This window comes from Cetorhinus maximus, chromosome 21 (assembly GCF_964194155.1).
Source record: "Cetorhinus maximus chromosome 21, sCetMax3.hap1.1, whole genome shotgun sequence".
Taxonomy (NCBI): Eukaryota; Metazoa; Chordata; class Chondrichthyes; order Lamniformes; family Cetorhinidae; genus Cetorhinus; species Cetorhinus maximus.
Window position 1 is genome coordinate 78,457,081 of NC_135899.1, and position 17,900 is coordinate 78,474,980.

The 17,900-nt window shown below is 59.0% G+C and overlaps 1 protein-coding gene across 1 annotated transcript in view; it reads right to left on the reverse strand.

The window, feature by feature from the left end:
* The window catches only part of LOC144695185 (protein lin-28 homolog A-like), a 357,085-nt gene extending 339,990 nt beyond the window's left edge, over positions 1-17,095 (reverse strand). The window contains exons 1-2 of the mRNA XM_078566069.1: positions 17,086-17,095; positions 16,258-16,430 (exon numbers count right to left, since the gene is read on the reverse strand). Coding sequence (XP_078422195.1) covers positions 16,258-16,430; positions 17,086-17,095 — 183 coding nt within the window. The remainder of the gene's footprint in view (positions 1-16,257; positions 16,431-17,085) is intronic.
* Between the last annotated feature and the right edge of the window lie 805 nt (positions 17,096-17,900).

Consider the following 17,900-nt stretch of genomic DNA (forward strand, 5'->3'; position numbering starts at 1 on the left):
CACACACACACACTCAGAAACACACACACACACACACTCAGAAACACACACACACACACCCAGAAACGCACACACAACCAAAATCACACACACATCCAGAAACACACACACACACACACCCAGAAACACACACACACACACCCAGAAACACACACACAAGCACACCCAGAAACACACACACAAGCACACACAACCGCACACACACACCCAGAACCACACACACACATAATCACACACACACAGAACCACACACACACACACACCCAGAAACACACACACACGCCGACTGAGAAAAGCACACACACACACCCAGAAACACACACCCATCCGGAAACACAAATACCCAGACACACACACACACACACACACAAATACACACACACACACACAGAAACAGAAACACACACATACACACACACAGAGAAACACACACACACACACCAAGAAACACAAACACAGACACAATGAAACACACACACACACCCAGAAACACACACAGACACACCCAGAAACACAGACACACCCAGAAACACACACACACACACACCCAGAAACCCACACAGACACACACAGAAAGAAACACACCCAAAAACACACACACAGACACACCCAGAAACACACACAGACACACACAGAAACACACACACACACAGAAACATACGCACACACAACCAGAAACACACACACACCCAGAAACACACACACACACCCAGAACCACACACACACACACCCAGAAACACACACACACACACCCAGAAACATACACACACACACACCCAGAAACAGACACACACACACACACCCAGAAATACACACACACACCAAGAAACACACACACACCCCCGAAACACACACAGACACACCCAGAACCCCACACAGACACACCTAGAAACACACACACACACCCATAAACCCACACAGACACACACAGAAACACACACACACACACCCAGAAACACACACACACCCAGAAACACACACACACCCAGAAACACACACACACCCAGAAACACACACACACACCCAGAAACACACACACACACCCAGAAACACACACACACATGCACCCAGAAACAGACACACACACAAACACCCAGAAACACACACCCAGAAACACACACATCCAGAAACACACATACCCAGAAACACACACACCCAGAAACACACACACACACACCCAGAAACATGCACACACACACCCAGAAACACGCACACACACACACGCAGGAACACACACACACACACACGCAGGAACACACACACAGACCCACACGCAGGAACACACACACACACCCAGAAACACACACACACACCCAGAAACACACACACACACCCAGAAACACTCACAAACACACCCAGAATCACACACACACACACACACCCAGAACCACGCACACACACACCTAGAACCACGCACACACACACCCAGAACCATGCACACACACACCCAGAACCACGCACACACACACCCAGAACCACGCACACACACACCCAGAACCACGCACACACACACCCAGAACCATGCACACACACACACCCAGAACCACACGCACACACACCCAGAACCACACACACACACCCAGAAACACACACACACACACCCAGAAACACACACACACGACCAGAAATACAAACACACTAATAGAACGCCTAACACACACACCCAGAAGCACACACACACCGACCGTGAAACACACACACACACCAACCGAGAAACACACACACACACCCAAAACACACACACACACCCAAAACACACACACACACACAGAAACACACACACACACACACAGAGAAACACACACACACACAGAAACACACACACACACACACACACAGAAACACACACACACACAGAAACACACACACACACAGAAACACACACACACACACACACAGAAACACACACACACCCAGAATCACACACACACAAATACACCCAGAAAAACACACACACAGATACACACACCCAGAAACACACACACGCACACCCAGAAACACACACACACACGCCCAGAAACACACACACACACGCCCAGAAACACACAAACCCAGAAACACACACACACACACACCCAGAAACACACACACACACACACATACTCAGAAACACACACACACACACACATACTCAGAAACACACACACAACCCCAGAAACACACACCCCCAGAAACACACACACAGACTTCCACCCCCAGAAACACACCCACGGCCACCTACCCCCAGAAACACATATGCGGCCAACCACCTACAGAAACACCCGCCAACAGAAACACACACGCAGCCAACCATCCCCAGAAACAAACACCCCCAGAAACACACACACCCGCCCAAAAACAATCACACACACAAACAGCCCCGTCCACAAACACACACACCCAGAAACAGTCACACACGCCCAGAAACATACACACACAAGCACACATCCAGAAACACACACACGTGCACAGACCCAGAAACACACACAAACCCACCCTGAAACACACACACCACACCCAGAAATGCACACACACCCACAGAAACACACACACACAACTGCACAGACACACCCAGAACCACACACACACACAGAACCACACACACACACACAGAACCACACACACACACACACACCCAGAAACACACACACACACAAACACCCAGAAATACACACACACACACACCAGGAAACACACACACACACACACCCAGAAACACACGCACAACCACCCAGAAACACACACACAAACACACCGAGAAACACACTCACACACACAGACACAGAAACATATACACACACACACACCCAGAAACACACACACACACAAACACACACACAACCACCCGGAAACACACACACAAACGCACCCAGAAACACACACACACACACACACACTCAGAAACACACACACACACACGCACCCAGAAACACCCACACACACACACACTCAGAAACACACACACACACCCAAAATCACACACACACATCCAGAAACACACACACACACACCCAGAAACACACACACAACCACCCAGAAACACACACACAAACACACCCAGAAACACACTCACACATACACACAACCGCACAGACACACCCAGAACCACACACACCCAGAAACACACATACCCAGAGGCACACACACACACAAACACACACCAAGAAACACAAACACAGACACAATGAAACACACACACACACACACACACACACACACACACACAGAAACACACACAGACACACCCAGAAACACACACAGACACACCCGGAAACACACACACATCCAGAAACATACACTCACACACTCAAAAACACACACGCACACCCAGAAACACACACACACACACACACAGAAACACACACACACACACCCAGAAACAGACACACACACACACCCAGAAACATACACACAACCACCCAGAAACACACACACAAACACATCCAGAAACACACTCGCACACACACTCAGAAACACACACACCCACACACACGCACCCAGAAACACACACACACACCCAGAAACACACACACACACATCCAGAACCACACACACACACACATCCAGAAACACACACACACTCATCCAGAAACACACACACACACATCCAGAAACACACACACACACCCAGAAACACACACACAACCATCCAGAAACACACACACAAACACACCAGGAAACACACTCACACACACACACAACCACACAGACACACCCAGAACCACACACACACAGAACCACACACACACACACACACACACACGCACAGAATCACACACACACACACCCCGAAACACACACACACACCGACCGAGAAAAGCACACACACACCCAGAAACACACATACACACCCACCCAGAAACACACATACCCAGAGACACACACACACAAATACACACACGGAAACACACACACAAACAGAAACACAGACACAGAAACACACACATACACACACACACAGAAACAGACACATACACACACACAGAGAAACACACACACACACACACCAAGAAACACAAACACAGACACAATGAAACACACACACACACACACACACACACACACAGCAACACACAGAGACACACCCAGAAACACACACAGACACACCCAGAAACACACATACACCCAGAAACATACTCACTCACACATGCAGAAACACACACACACACCCAGAAACACACCCACACACACACACACCCAGAAACACACACACTCAGAAACACACACACACACACACACCCAGAAACACACACACACACCCAGAAACACACACACACAGAAACACACCCAGAAATACACACACACACACCCAGAATCACACGCACACACACCCAGAAACACACACACACACACACCCAGAAACACACACACACACACACCCAGAAACACACACACACACAGAAACACAAACACACACACACACAGAAACACACACACACACACAGAAAAACACACACACAAAACCAGAAACACACAAACCCAGAAACACACACACACACACACCCAGAAACACACACACTCCGACCAAGGAACACACACACACACCAACCGAGAAACACACACACACACACCCAAAACACATACACCCACCAAGAAACAGACACACACACACCCAGAAGCACACACACACACACACACCCCGAAACACACACACACACACGCAACCGCCCAGAAACACACACACAAACACACCGAGAAACACACTCACACACTCACCCAGAAACTCACACACACACACGCACCCAGAAACATACACACACACACACACACACACACATCCAGAAACACACACACACACACACCTAGAAACACACACACAAACACCCAGAAACACACACACAAACACACCCAGAAACACACACACATGCACCCAGAAACACACACACACACGCACCCAGATACACACACACACACACACACCCAGAAACACACACACACACCCAGAAACACACACACACACCCAGAAACACACACACACACACACACCCAGAAGCACACACACACACCTAGAAACACAGACACACACACACACCCAGAAACACAGGCACACACACACACCCAGAAACACACACACACCCAGAAACACACACACACCCAGAAACACACACACACACCCAGAAACACACACACACACACACCCAGAAACACACACACACACACCCAGAAACACACACACACGCACACCCAGAAACGCACACACACGCACACCCAGAAACGCACACCCAGAAACGCACACCCAGAAACGCACACCCAGAAACGCACACCCAGAAACGCACACACACGCACACCCAGAAACGCACACACACGCACACCCAGAAACACACACCCGGAGACACGCCCCCACACCCGGAGACACGCCCCCACACCCGGAGACACGCCCCCACACCCAGAAACACGCCCCCACACCCAGAAACACGCCCCCCCACCCAGAAACATGACCCCACATCCAGAAACACACGCCACCCACCCAGAAACACACGCCACCCACCCAGAAACACACGCCACCCACCCAGAAACACACGCCACCCACCCAGAAACTCACGCCACCCACCCGGAAACACACGCCACCCACCCAGAAACACATGCCAACCACCCAGAAACACACGCCAACCAGCCAGAAACACACGCCAACCACCCAGAAACAGACACACACGCATCCAGAAACATACATATAAACACACACGCGCACACCCAAACATAACACACAAGTGTGCGTGTGTGCTTATGTGTGTGTTTCTGGGTGTGTGTGTTTCTGTGTGTTTGCGGGTGTGTGTTTAGATGTGTGTGTAGGTGTGTGTGTAGGTGTGTGTGTAGGTGTGTGTGTAGGTGTGTGTGTATGTGCGTGCAGGGGCGTGGGCATGCTTCTGGTGCCGTGCTTCTGGTGCCGTGCTTCTGGGGGTGGGTGTGTGTGTTTCTGGAAGTGTGTTTCTGGGGGTGTGTCTGTGTTTCTGGGAGTGTGTGAAATACACACACACACACACATACCCAGAAACACACACACACACCCAGAAACACACACACACACCCCCAGAAACACTATATCAAAGACTGATGTAGGCTTGAGTTTTGTGACATTTCAGAATTTCTTTTCTTGATTTACAAGTAGTCTTCCATAAACGTAGAAATGTGCGCCCCCGCCCCCAGACCTGGGGACGCGCACGCCCGCCCGCCCGCCCCCAGACCTGGGCGCACGCCCGCCCACCCTCCCCCAGACCTGGGGACGCGCACACCCGCCCCCAGACCTGGGGACGCGCACGCCAGCCCGCCCGCCCAACCCCAGACCTGGGGACGCGTACGCCTGCCCTCAGACCTGGGGACGCACACGCCAGCCCGCCCGCCCAACCCCAGACCTGGGGAAGCGCCCGCCCGCCCGCCCCAGAGCTGGGGAAGCACACCCCCGCCCACCGCCAGACCTGGGGACGCGCCCGCCCGCCCGCCCCAGAGCTGGGGAAGCACACCCCCGCCCACCCCAAGACCTGGGGACACGCACGCCCGCCCGCCCACCCACCCCCAGACCTGGGGACGCGCACGCCCGCCCGCCCGCCCCCAGATCTGGGGATGCGTACGCCCGCCCGCACCCAGACCTAGGGACACGCACGCCTGCACGCCCGCCCGCCGCCAGAGCTGGGGACGCGCACGCCCGCCCATGCCCAGACCTAGGGACACGCACGCCTGCACGCCCGCCCACTGCCAGAGCTGGGGACACGCACGCCCGCCCGCCCCAAGACCTGGGGACGCGCACGCCCACCCACCCGCCCGCCCGCCCGCCCCCAGACCTGGGGACGCGCACGCCCGCCTGCACCGAAACCTGGGGACGGCCCGCCCACCCTCCCACCCCCAGACCTGGGGACGCGCGCGCCCGCCCGCCCCCCCCGCCCCCAGACGTGGGGACGCGCGCGCCCGCCCACCCCCCCCTCCCCAGACCTGGGGACACGTGCGCCCACCCGCCCGCACCCCCCCAGACCTGGGGACGCGAACGCCCGCCCCCAGACCTGGGGACGCGCACGCCCGCCCCCAGACCAGGGCACGCGCAAGCCCACCCCCCCCCCCCCACAGACCTGGGGACGCGTGCGCACGCCCGCCTGCACACCCCCACACCTGGGGAGGCGCCCGCTCGCCGGACCCCTGACCTGGGGACATGCATGCCCGCCCACCCCCAAACCTGAGGACACCCACGCCTGCCCCCAGACCTGAGGACACCAACGCCCACCCCCAGACCTGGGTACTCACACGCCTGCTCCCAGACCTGGGGATGCACACGCCCGCCCCCAGACATGGGGATGCACACACCCGCCCCCAGACATGGGGACGCACACGCCTGCCCCCAGACATGGGGACACACACGCCCGACCCCAGACATGGGGACACACATGCCCGCCCCCAGACCTGGGGATACACACGCCCGACCCCAGACATGGGGACACACACGCCCGACCCCAGACATGGGGACACACACGCCCGACCCCAGACATGGGGACACACACGCCCGACCCCAGACATGGGGACACACACGCCCGACCCCAGACATGGGAACACACACGCCCGACCCCAGAAATAGAAACACACACGCCCGCCCCCAGACATGGGGACACACACACCCGACCCCAGACATCGGGGCACACACGCCCAACCCCAGACATCGGAGCACACATGCCCGACACCAGACATGTGGACACACACGCCCGACCCCAGACATATAAACATACACGCCCGCCCCCAGAAATGGGGATACACACGCCCGACCTCAGACATGGGGACACACACGCCCGCCCCCAGACATGGTGACACACACGCCCGACCCCAGACATGGGGACACACAGGTCCGACCCCAGACATGGGGACACATACGTCCGACCCCAGACATGGGGACACACACGCCCGCCCCAAGACCTGGGGACGCACACGCCCGCCCGCCCGCCCCCAGACCTGGGGACGCACACGCCCGCCCGCCCGCGCGCCCCCACACCTGGGGACGTGCACACCCGCCCGCACCCAAACCTGGGGACGGCCCACCCGCCCGCCCGCCCGCTCCCAGACCTGCGGACGCGCACGCCCGCCCGCCCGCCCCCAGACCTGGGGACGCGCACGCCCAACCGCCCGCCCCCAGACCTGGGGACGCGCGCACCCGCCCGCACCACCCCCGCCCACACCTGGGGACACGCACGCCTGCCCCCAGACCTGGGCACGCGCAAGCCCACCCCCCCCACCACAGACCTAGGGATGCGTGCACCCGCCCGCCCCCCCCTCAGACCTGGGAACGCGCACGCCCGCCGCCCCCCCAAACCTGGGGACGCGTGCGCCCGCACGCACCCCCCTAGACCTGGGAATGCGCACGCCCGCCCCCCCCCCCAGACCTGGGGACGCGCACACCCGCCCACCCCCAGACCAGGGGACGCGCATGCCCGACCCCAGACATGGGGACACGCATGCCCGACCCCAGACATGGGGACACACATGCCCGACCCCAGACATGGGGACACACACGCCCGACCCCAGACATGGGGACACACACGCCCGACCCCAGACATGGGGACACACACGCCCGACCCCAGACATGGGGACACAAATGCCCGACCCCAAACATGGGGACACACACGCCCGACCCCAGACATGGGGACACACACGCCCGACCCCAGACATGGGGACACACACGCCCGACCCCAGACATGGGGACACACACGCCCGACCCCAGACAAGGGGATACACACGCCCGCCCCCAGACATGGGGACACACACGCCAGCCCCCAGACATGGGGACACACACGCCCGCCCCCAGACATGGGGACACACACGCCCGCCCCCAGACATGGGGACACACAAGCCCGCCCCCAGACATAGAAACACAAAAGCCCGCCCCCAGACATAGAAACGCACACGCCCGCCACCAGACATAGAAACGCACACGCCCGCCCCCAGGCAGAGAAACGCACACGCCCGACCACAGACATATAAACACACATCCCGACCCCAGACATGGGGACACACACGCCCGACCCCAAACATGGGTCACACACGCCCGCCACCAGACATAGAAACCTACACGCCCGCCCCCAGACATGGGGACACACACGCCCACCCCAGACATGGGGACACACACGCCCGCCCCCAGACATGGGGACGCACACGCCCGACCCCAGACATGGGGACACACACGCCCGACCCCAGACATGGGGACACACACGGCTGACCCCAGACATGGGGACACACCAGCCCGACCCAGACATAAAAACGCACACGCCCGCCCACAGACATATAAACACACACGCCTGCCCCAAGACATGGGGACACACACGCCCGACCCCAGACATGGGGACACACACGCCCGACCGCAGACAAGGGGATACACATGCCCGCCCCCAGACATGGGGACACACACGCCCGCCCCCAGACATGGGGACACACACGCCCGCCCCCAGACATGGGGACACACACGCCCGCCCCCAGACATAGAAACACAAAAGCCCGCCCCCAGACATAGAAACGCAAAGGCCCGCCCCCAGACATGGAAACGCACACGCCCGCCCCCAGGCAGAGAAACGCACACGCCCGACCCCAGACATATAAACACACATCCCGACCCCAGACATGGGGACACACACGCCCGACCCCAAACATGGGTCACACACGCCCGCCACCAGACATAGAAACGTACACGCCCGCCCCCAGACATATAAACGCACATGCCCACCCCCAGACATCGGGGCACACACGCCCGACCCCAGACATCGGGGCACACACGCCCGACCCCAGACAAGGGGACACACACGCCCGCCCCCAGACATGGGGACACACACGCCCGCCCCCAGACATGGGGACACACACGCCCGCCCCCAGACATGGGGACACACATGCCCGCCCCCAGACATAGAAACACAAAAGCCCGCCCCCAGACATAGAAATGCACAGGCCCGCCCCCAGACATAGAAACGCACACGCCCGACCCCAGACATATAAACACACATCCCGACCCCAGACATGGGGACACACACGCCCGACCCCAAACATGGGTCACACACGCCCGCCACCAGACATAGAAACGTACACGCCCGCCCCCAGACATATAAACGCACATGCCCACCCCCAGACATCGGGGCACACACGCCCGACCCCAGACATCGGGGCACACACGCCCGACCCCAGACATCGGGGCACACACGCCCGACCCCAGACATCGGGGCACACACGCCCGACCCCAGACATCGGGGCACACACGCCCGACACCAGACATCGGGGCACACACGCCCGACACCAGACATCGGGGCACACACGCCCGACCCCAGACATCGGGGCACACACGCCCGACCCCAGACATCGGGGCACACACGCCCGACCCCAGACATCGGGGCACACACGCCCGACCCCAGACATCGGGGCACACACGCCCGACCCCAGACATCGGGGCACACACGCCCGACCCCAGACATCGGGGCACACACGCCCGACCCCAGACATCGGGGCACACACGCCCGACCCCAGACATCGGGGCACACACACGCGACCCCAGACATGGGGACACACACACGCCCAACCCCAGACACATAAACATACACGCCCGCCCCCAGACATGGGGACACACATGCCCACCCCCAGACATGGGGACACACACGCCCGCCCCCAGACATGGGGACACACACGCCTGCCCCCAGACATGGGGACACACACGCCCGACCCCAGACATGGGGACACACCCGCCCGACCCCAGACATGGGGACACACATGGCTGACCCCAGACATGGGGACACACCAGCCCGACCCAGACATAAAAACGCACACGCCCGCCCACAGACATATAAACACACACGCCTGCCCCAAGACATGGGGACACACACGCCCGCCCCCAGACATAGGGACACACACGCCCGACCCCAGACATGGGGACACACACGCCCGCCCCCAGACATGGGGACACACACACCCGACCCCAGACATGGGGACACACACGCCCGACCCCAGACATGGGGACACACATGCCCGACCCCAGACATGGGGACACACACGCCCAACCCCAGACATGGGGACACACATGCCCGACCCCAGACATAGAGACACACACACTCGCCCCCAGACATGGGGACAAACACTCCCGCCCCCAGAAATAGACACGCACACGCCCAACCCCAGACATCGAGGCACACACGCCCGACCCCAGACATCGGGGCACACACGCCCGACCCCAGACATGTGGACACACACGCCCGACGCCAGACATGGGGACACACACGCCCGACCCCAGACATGGGGACACACACGCCCGCCCCCAGACATGGGGACACACACACCCGACCCCAGACATGGGGACACACACGCCCGACCCCAGACATGGGGACACACACGCCCAACCACAGACATAAAAACGCACACGCCCGACCCCAGACATGGGGACACACACGCCCGACCCCAGACATGGGGACATACATGCCCAACCCCAGACATGGGTTCACACACGCCCGACCCCAGACATGTGGACACACACGCCCGACCCCAGACATGGGGACACACACGCCCGACCCCAGACATGGGGACACACACGCCCGCCCCCAGACATGGGGACACACACACCCGACCCCAGACATGGGGACACACACGCCCGACCCCAGACATGGGGACACACACGCCCAACCACAGACATAAAAACGCACACGCCTGACCCCAGACATGGGGACACACACGCCCGACCCCAGACATGGGGACATACATGCCCGACCCCAGACATGGGGACACACACGCCCGCCCCAAGACCTGGGGATGCGCACGCCCGCCCGCCCGCGCACCCCCACACCTGGGGACACGCACGCCCACCCGCCTGCCCCCAGACCTGGGGACGCGCACGCCCACCCGCCCGCCCCCAGACCTGGGGACGCGTGCACCCGCTCGTCCCCCCCTCCCCCACACCTGGGGACACGCACACCCGCCCCCAGACCTGGGCACGCGCAAGCCCACCCCCCCCCCCACAGACCTGGGGACAGGCGCGCCTGCCCGCTGCCCCCCAGACCTGGGGACGCACACGCCCGCCCGCCCCCAGACCAGGGGACGCGCACGCCCGACCCCAGATATGGGGACGCGCACGCCCGACCCCAGACATGGGGACACACACGCCCGACCCCAGACATGGGGACACACACGCCCGACCCCAGACAAGGGGACACACACGCCCGCCCCCAGACATGGGGACACACACGCCCGCCCCCAGACATGGGGACAACACGCCCGCCCCCAGACATGGGGACACACATGCCCGCCCCCAGACATAGAAACACAAAAGCCCGCCCCCAGACATAGAAATGCACAGGCCCGCCCCCAGACATAGAAACGCACACGCCCGACCCCAGACATATAAACACACAGGCCCGACCCCAGACATGGGGACACACATGCCCGACCCCAAACACGGGTCACACACGCCCGCCCCCAGACATAGAAACGCAAACACCCGCCCCCAAACATAGAAACGCACACGCCCGCACCCAGACATAGAAACACACACGCCCGCCCCCAGACATATAAACGCACACGCCCGCCCCCAGCCATCGGGGCACACACGCCCGACCCCAGACATCGGGGCACACACGCCCGACCCCAGACATCGGGGCACACACGCCCGACCCCAGACATCGGGGCACACATGCCCGACCCCAGACATCGGGGCACACACGCCCGACCACAGACATGGGGACACACACGCCCGACCCCAGACATGGGGACACACACGCCCGACCCCAGACATGGGGACGCACACACGCCCAACCCCAGACACATAAACATACACGCCTGCCCCCAGACATGGGGACACACACGCCCGCCCCCAGACATGGGGACACACCCGCCCAACCCCAGACATGGGGACACACACGGCAGACCCCAGACATGGGGACACACCAGCCCGACCCTAGACATAAAAACGCACATGCCCGCCCCCAGACATATAAACACACACGCCTGCACCCAGCCATCGGGGCACACACGCCCGCTCCCAGACATCGGGGCACACACGCCCGACCCCAGACATCGGGGCACAAACGCCCGACCCCAGACATCGGGGCACACACGCCCGACCCCAGACATCGGGGCACACACGCCCGACCCAGACATCGGGGCACACACGCCCGACCCCAGACATCGGGGCACACACGCCCGACCCCAGACATGGGGACACACACGCCCGACCCAGACAAGGGGACACACACGCCCGACCCCAGACATGGGGACACACACGCCCGCCCCAAGACCTGGGGACGTGCACGCCCGCCGGCCCACCCCCAGACCTGGGGATGCGCACGCCCACCCGCCTGCCCCCAGACCTGGGGACGCGCACGCCCACCCGCCCGCCCCCAGACCTGGGGACGCGTGCACCCGCCCGTCCCCCCCTCCCCCACACCTGGGGACACGCACGCCCGCCCCCAGACCTGGGCACGCGCAAGCCCACCCCCCCCCCACAGACCTGGGGGACGGGCGCGCCCGCCCGCCGCCCCCCAGACCTGGGGACGCGCACGCACGCCCGCCCCCAGACCAGGGGACGCGCACGCCCGACCCCAGACATGGGGACGCGCACGCCCGACCCCAGACATGGGGACACACACGCCCGACCCCAGACATGGGGACACACACGCCCTACCCCAGACATGGGGCCACACACGCCCGACCCCAGACATGGGGACACACACGCCCGACCCCAGACAAGGGGACACACACGCCCGACCCCAGGCATGGGGACACACATGCCCGGTCCCAGACATGGGGACACACACGCCCGCCCCCAGACATGGGGACACACATGCCCGCCCCCAGACATAGAAACACAAAAGCCCGCCCCCAGACATAGAAATGCACAGGCCCGCCCCCAGACATAGAAACGCACACGCCCGACCCCAGACATATAAACACACAGGCCCGACCCCAGACATGGGGACACACATGCCCGACCCCAAACACGGGTCACACACGCCCGCCCCCAGACATAGAAACGCACACACCCGCCCCCAAACATAGAAACGCACACGCCCGCACCCAGACATGGAAACGCACACGCCCGCCCCCAGACATATAAACGCACACGCCCGCCCCCAGCCATCGGGGCACACACGCCCGCCCCCAGACATCGGGGCACACACGCCCGACCCCAGACATCGGGGCACACACGCCCGACACCAGACATCGGGGCACACACGCCCGACCCCAGACATCGGGGCACACACGCCCGACCCCAGACATCGGGGCACACACGCCCGACCCCAGACATCGGGGCACACACGCCCGACCCCAGACATCGGGGCACACACGCCCGACCCCAGACATCGGGGCACACACGCCCGACCCCAGACATCGGGGCACACACGCCCGACCCCAGACATGGGGACACACACGCCCGACCCCAGACATGGGGACACACACACGCCCAACCCCATACACATAAACATACATGCCCGCCCCCAGACATGGGGACACACACGCCCGCCCCCAGACATGGGGACACACCCGCCCGACCCCAGACGTGGGGACACACACAGCTGACCCCAGACGTGGGGACACACCAGCCCGACCCCAGACATAAAAACGCACACGCCCGCCCCCAGACATATAAACACACACGCCTGCCCCAAGACATGGGGACACACACGCCCGCCCCCAGACATGGGGACTCACACGCCCACCCCCAGACATGGGGACACACACGCCCGACCCCAGACACGGGGACGCACACAGCCAGCCCCAGACACGGGGACGCACACGGCCGTCCCCAGACACGGGGACGCACACGGCCGTCCCCAGACACGGGGACGCACACGGCCGTCCCCAGACACGGGGACACACCCACCTCCAAATGTATCGCACCCACCTCCAATCATACCGCACCCACCTCCAAACATAACACACCCACCTCCAATCATAACACACCCACCTCCAATCATAACACACCCACCCCCAATCATAACACACCCACCTCCAATCATAACACACCCACCTCCAATCATAACACACCCACCTCCAATCATAACACACCCACCTCCAATCATAACACACCCACCTCCAATCATAACACACCCACCTCCAATCATAACACACCCACCTCCAATCATAACACACCCACCTCCAATCATAACACACCCACCCCCAATCATAACACACCCACCCCCAATCATAACACACCCACCTCCAATCATAACACACCCACCTCCAATCATAACACACCCACTTCCAATCATAACACACCCACCTCCAATCATAACACACCCACCTCCAATCTTAACACACCCACCTCCAATCATAACACACCCACCTCCAATCATAACACACCCACCTCCATACATAACACACCCACCTCCAATCATAACATACACGTAGAAACACATACACACCCATGCATAGAAACACACACAGAAATACGCACACAACACACAGAAACGCACACACCAATACACACATAGAAACACATACAGACCCCCCCCCTCCCCCCTCCCCCCTCAACACACACAGACGCACAAACTCACACAACAAACTCAAGCACACACGCACGCACACACCCACACACAAACTCACACAGATACACATAGACGCACACACACACACACACACAAACTCACACAGATACACATAGACGCACACACACACACACAAACTCACAGATACACATAGACGCACACACACACACACAACTCTCGGCGTACTTTGAAACTAACTGCTACAATTGTTCAGTTTCCCACAACAGGCTCTTGATACCGATTTTGGGACTATCAACTTCAGCGGCTGCTCCGACTCTGAAAGGGACTCCGCAAAAATCAATGAGCTAAAACAATCCCTCAACTGTGTTCCCAATGGCAAACGGCTCGATTGCAGGAAGAGACCGACCGATTCTCCCCAATAAACCCTGTGCGCCCGAGTTATCCTAAAGTCAGTACCCCAGTCATCTTGTGACAACATCTTTCATCAGCTCAGTGTTCAGCTTTGCCTGGAGTGGGACCCCTCTCTCCTGCTCAGACTCGTTCACACTGTTCCCGGGCTTCCTAATTCCAAATTTCTCGTTCTATTCCATCTTTTAATTATAACTTTTCTTGGTTTTTTATTCTCTTCCTCTCTTTCTCAGATCTTCGGATACAGCGAGAACAGGTACGAGGAAATCAGTTCAGTGCGATGGGGAAACTTGAGACAGGGAGACCAGGGACAGAGAGAGAGAGAGAGTGAGAGAGCAGGGGTATTTAAAACGTGGATGTAAAGCCCGGGAACTGGATTCCATCACCCAGCAGCCCGAAGTGCTCTCAGGCATTGTCTGCTATTGGACCTACCTGGTGGACAAAGACATCGATGGGGGATTCAAGGGGTGTTCCGTCCCGGGCGGTCATGGAGAGGAAACCGAATCCCATCCGCACGTTGAACCATTTGCACTGACCGGTCCCGAAGGAGACGGTCGCCTTGGGAGAGTCCCCGAGCTCCTGGTCAGCGCCTCTCCCGGAACCTGCTGCAGGCGAGAAGAATGAATGAAAATCCAGCGTTTAATTAAAAGCAATCCTTAACACCCACAAACCGCATCCTACACACACACACACACACACACCCCTCCAGCCAGCCTCAGAACATCAGTATCTGAGAAACGAAATATGTTTTTTAAAAGACTTCTTAAAAAGCCCCCAGATCGATACAGAACCTCCAAACTGCTGATTAGAAACCGATCCCATTCTGGTGTCGTTCACCACCTCCGCCTCTTCCAATACTGATTTCTATTTTCCCTTCTTAATCTTTCTATCTCTCTGTCTCTCTCTCTCTCTCGTTCGCTCTACAGCAGATCTCTGGTTTTCAGTAAATCCTCCAATTTATAAAAAGATGGAACTTGCTGCAGGTCCCGGGAGCCGCGTAAAGTGAAAGGGAAGAGGATGAGAGAGAGATGGGAGCTATACAAAACATGTTCCCCCTTTGAATGGAGGTGGGCGGTACGTGGGGCTGAAGAATAGAAGCGGATAAACAATGGGCAGCCCGAGCTTCCTCTCTCCCCCCTCCCCACACACACACACACACACACACATATACACATACACACAGCCATAAAAGAAACGATTCAAAGGCAAAGAGGGAATAAAATGACCACTCCCCTCCTCCTTTCCAAAAAAAAGTAAAACCTTCGGCCATTTTGGCGGACGGTGTTAATCCCGGGATAACTCCTGTGTCCCTTTCCGAACTGTCCAGATTTGAGAGATGGGCAAATTGCTGCTGGACTCCCCACCCCGCCCCCCGCCTTTGTAAATTTCACCGCGAGATGTGTCAGTTGCAGGTACTGAGTCTCACTCCCTCTCCACCTTGTGTATCTTTGGGTTCTCTTCCATGTGCACATGATTCCCAATTTAAACCTTCCCCGGGATCGATAACTATCACAAATCACCCACTTCGATTAATCGACAATCCCAAAAGGGATAATATACATTGTGTGCATTTAAAATGTGCCTGGGCTCCTCCAGCTACTCGCAATATTTCCTGAGATTGTTGGGGGGGGTGGTGGTGGTGGGGGGGGTGGTGGGGGTGGAGGGGGAGGGTGGGGGGTGGTGGTGGAGGGGGTGGGGGTCTGTCGTTAACAACACAATCCGATTGTGGAATTTGCTTCTGTTTTTGTCTTTTCTCAGCCCTCGGGATAAGGGTCAGCAGCAAAGTTTCATTTTTTTTTAATAAACTGCAATGGATTGAAAGGAGTTGAGGGAAAATTCGCGGAACCTTTGTTTATTGGTCACTTAACCCAGCTGCAATGTTTTACAGCACTGCTAGCTCTCAGGTTAGATACAACATTGAGGGAAAATTAACTCGCCTGTCTCAGGTTACAGACAGATACAGACACACACTCTCTCTCACACACACACACACTCGCACTCACTCTCAGATACACTCATGTACATGTACATGCACATACACTGGCACTCGCTCTCAAACACCTCAAATACACTCA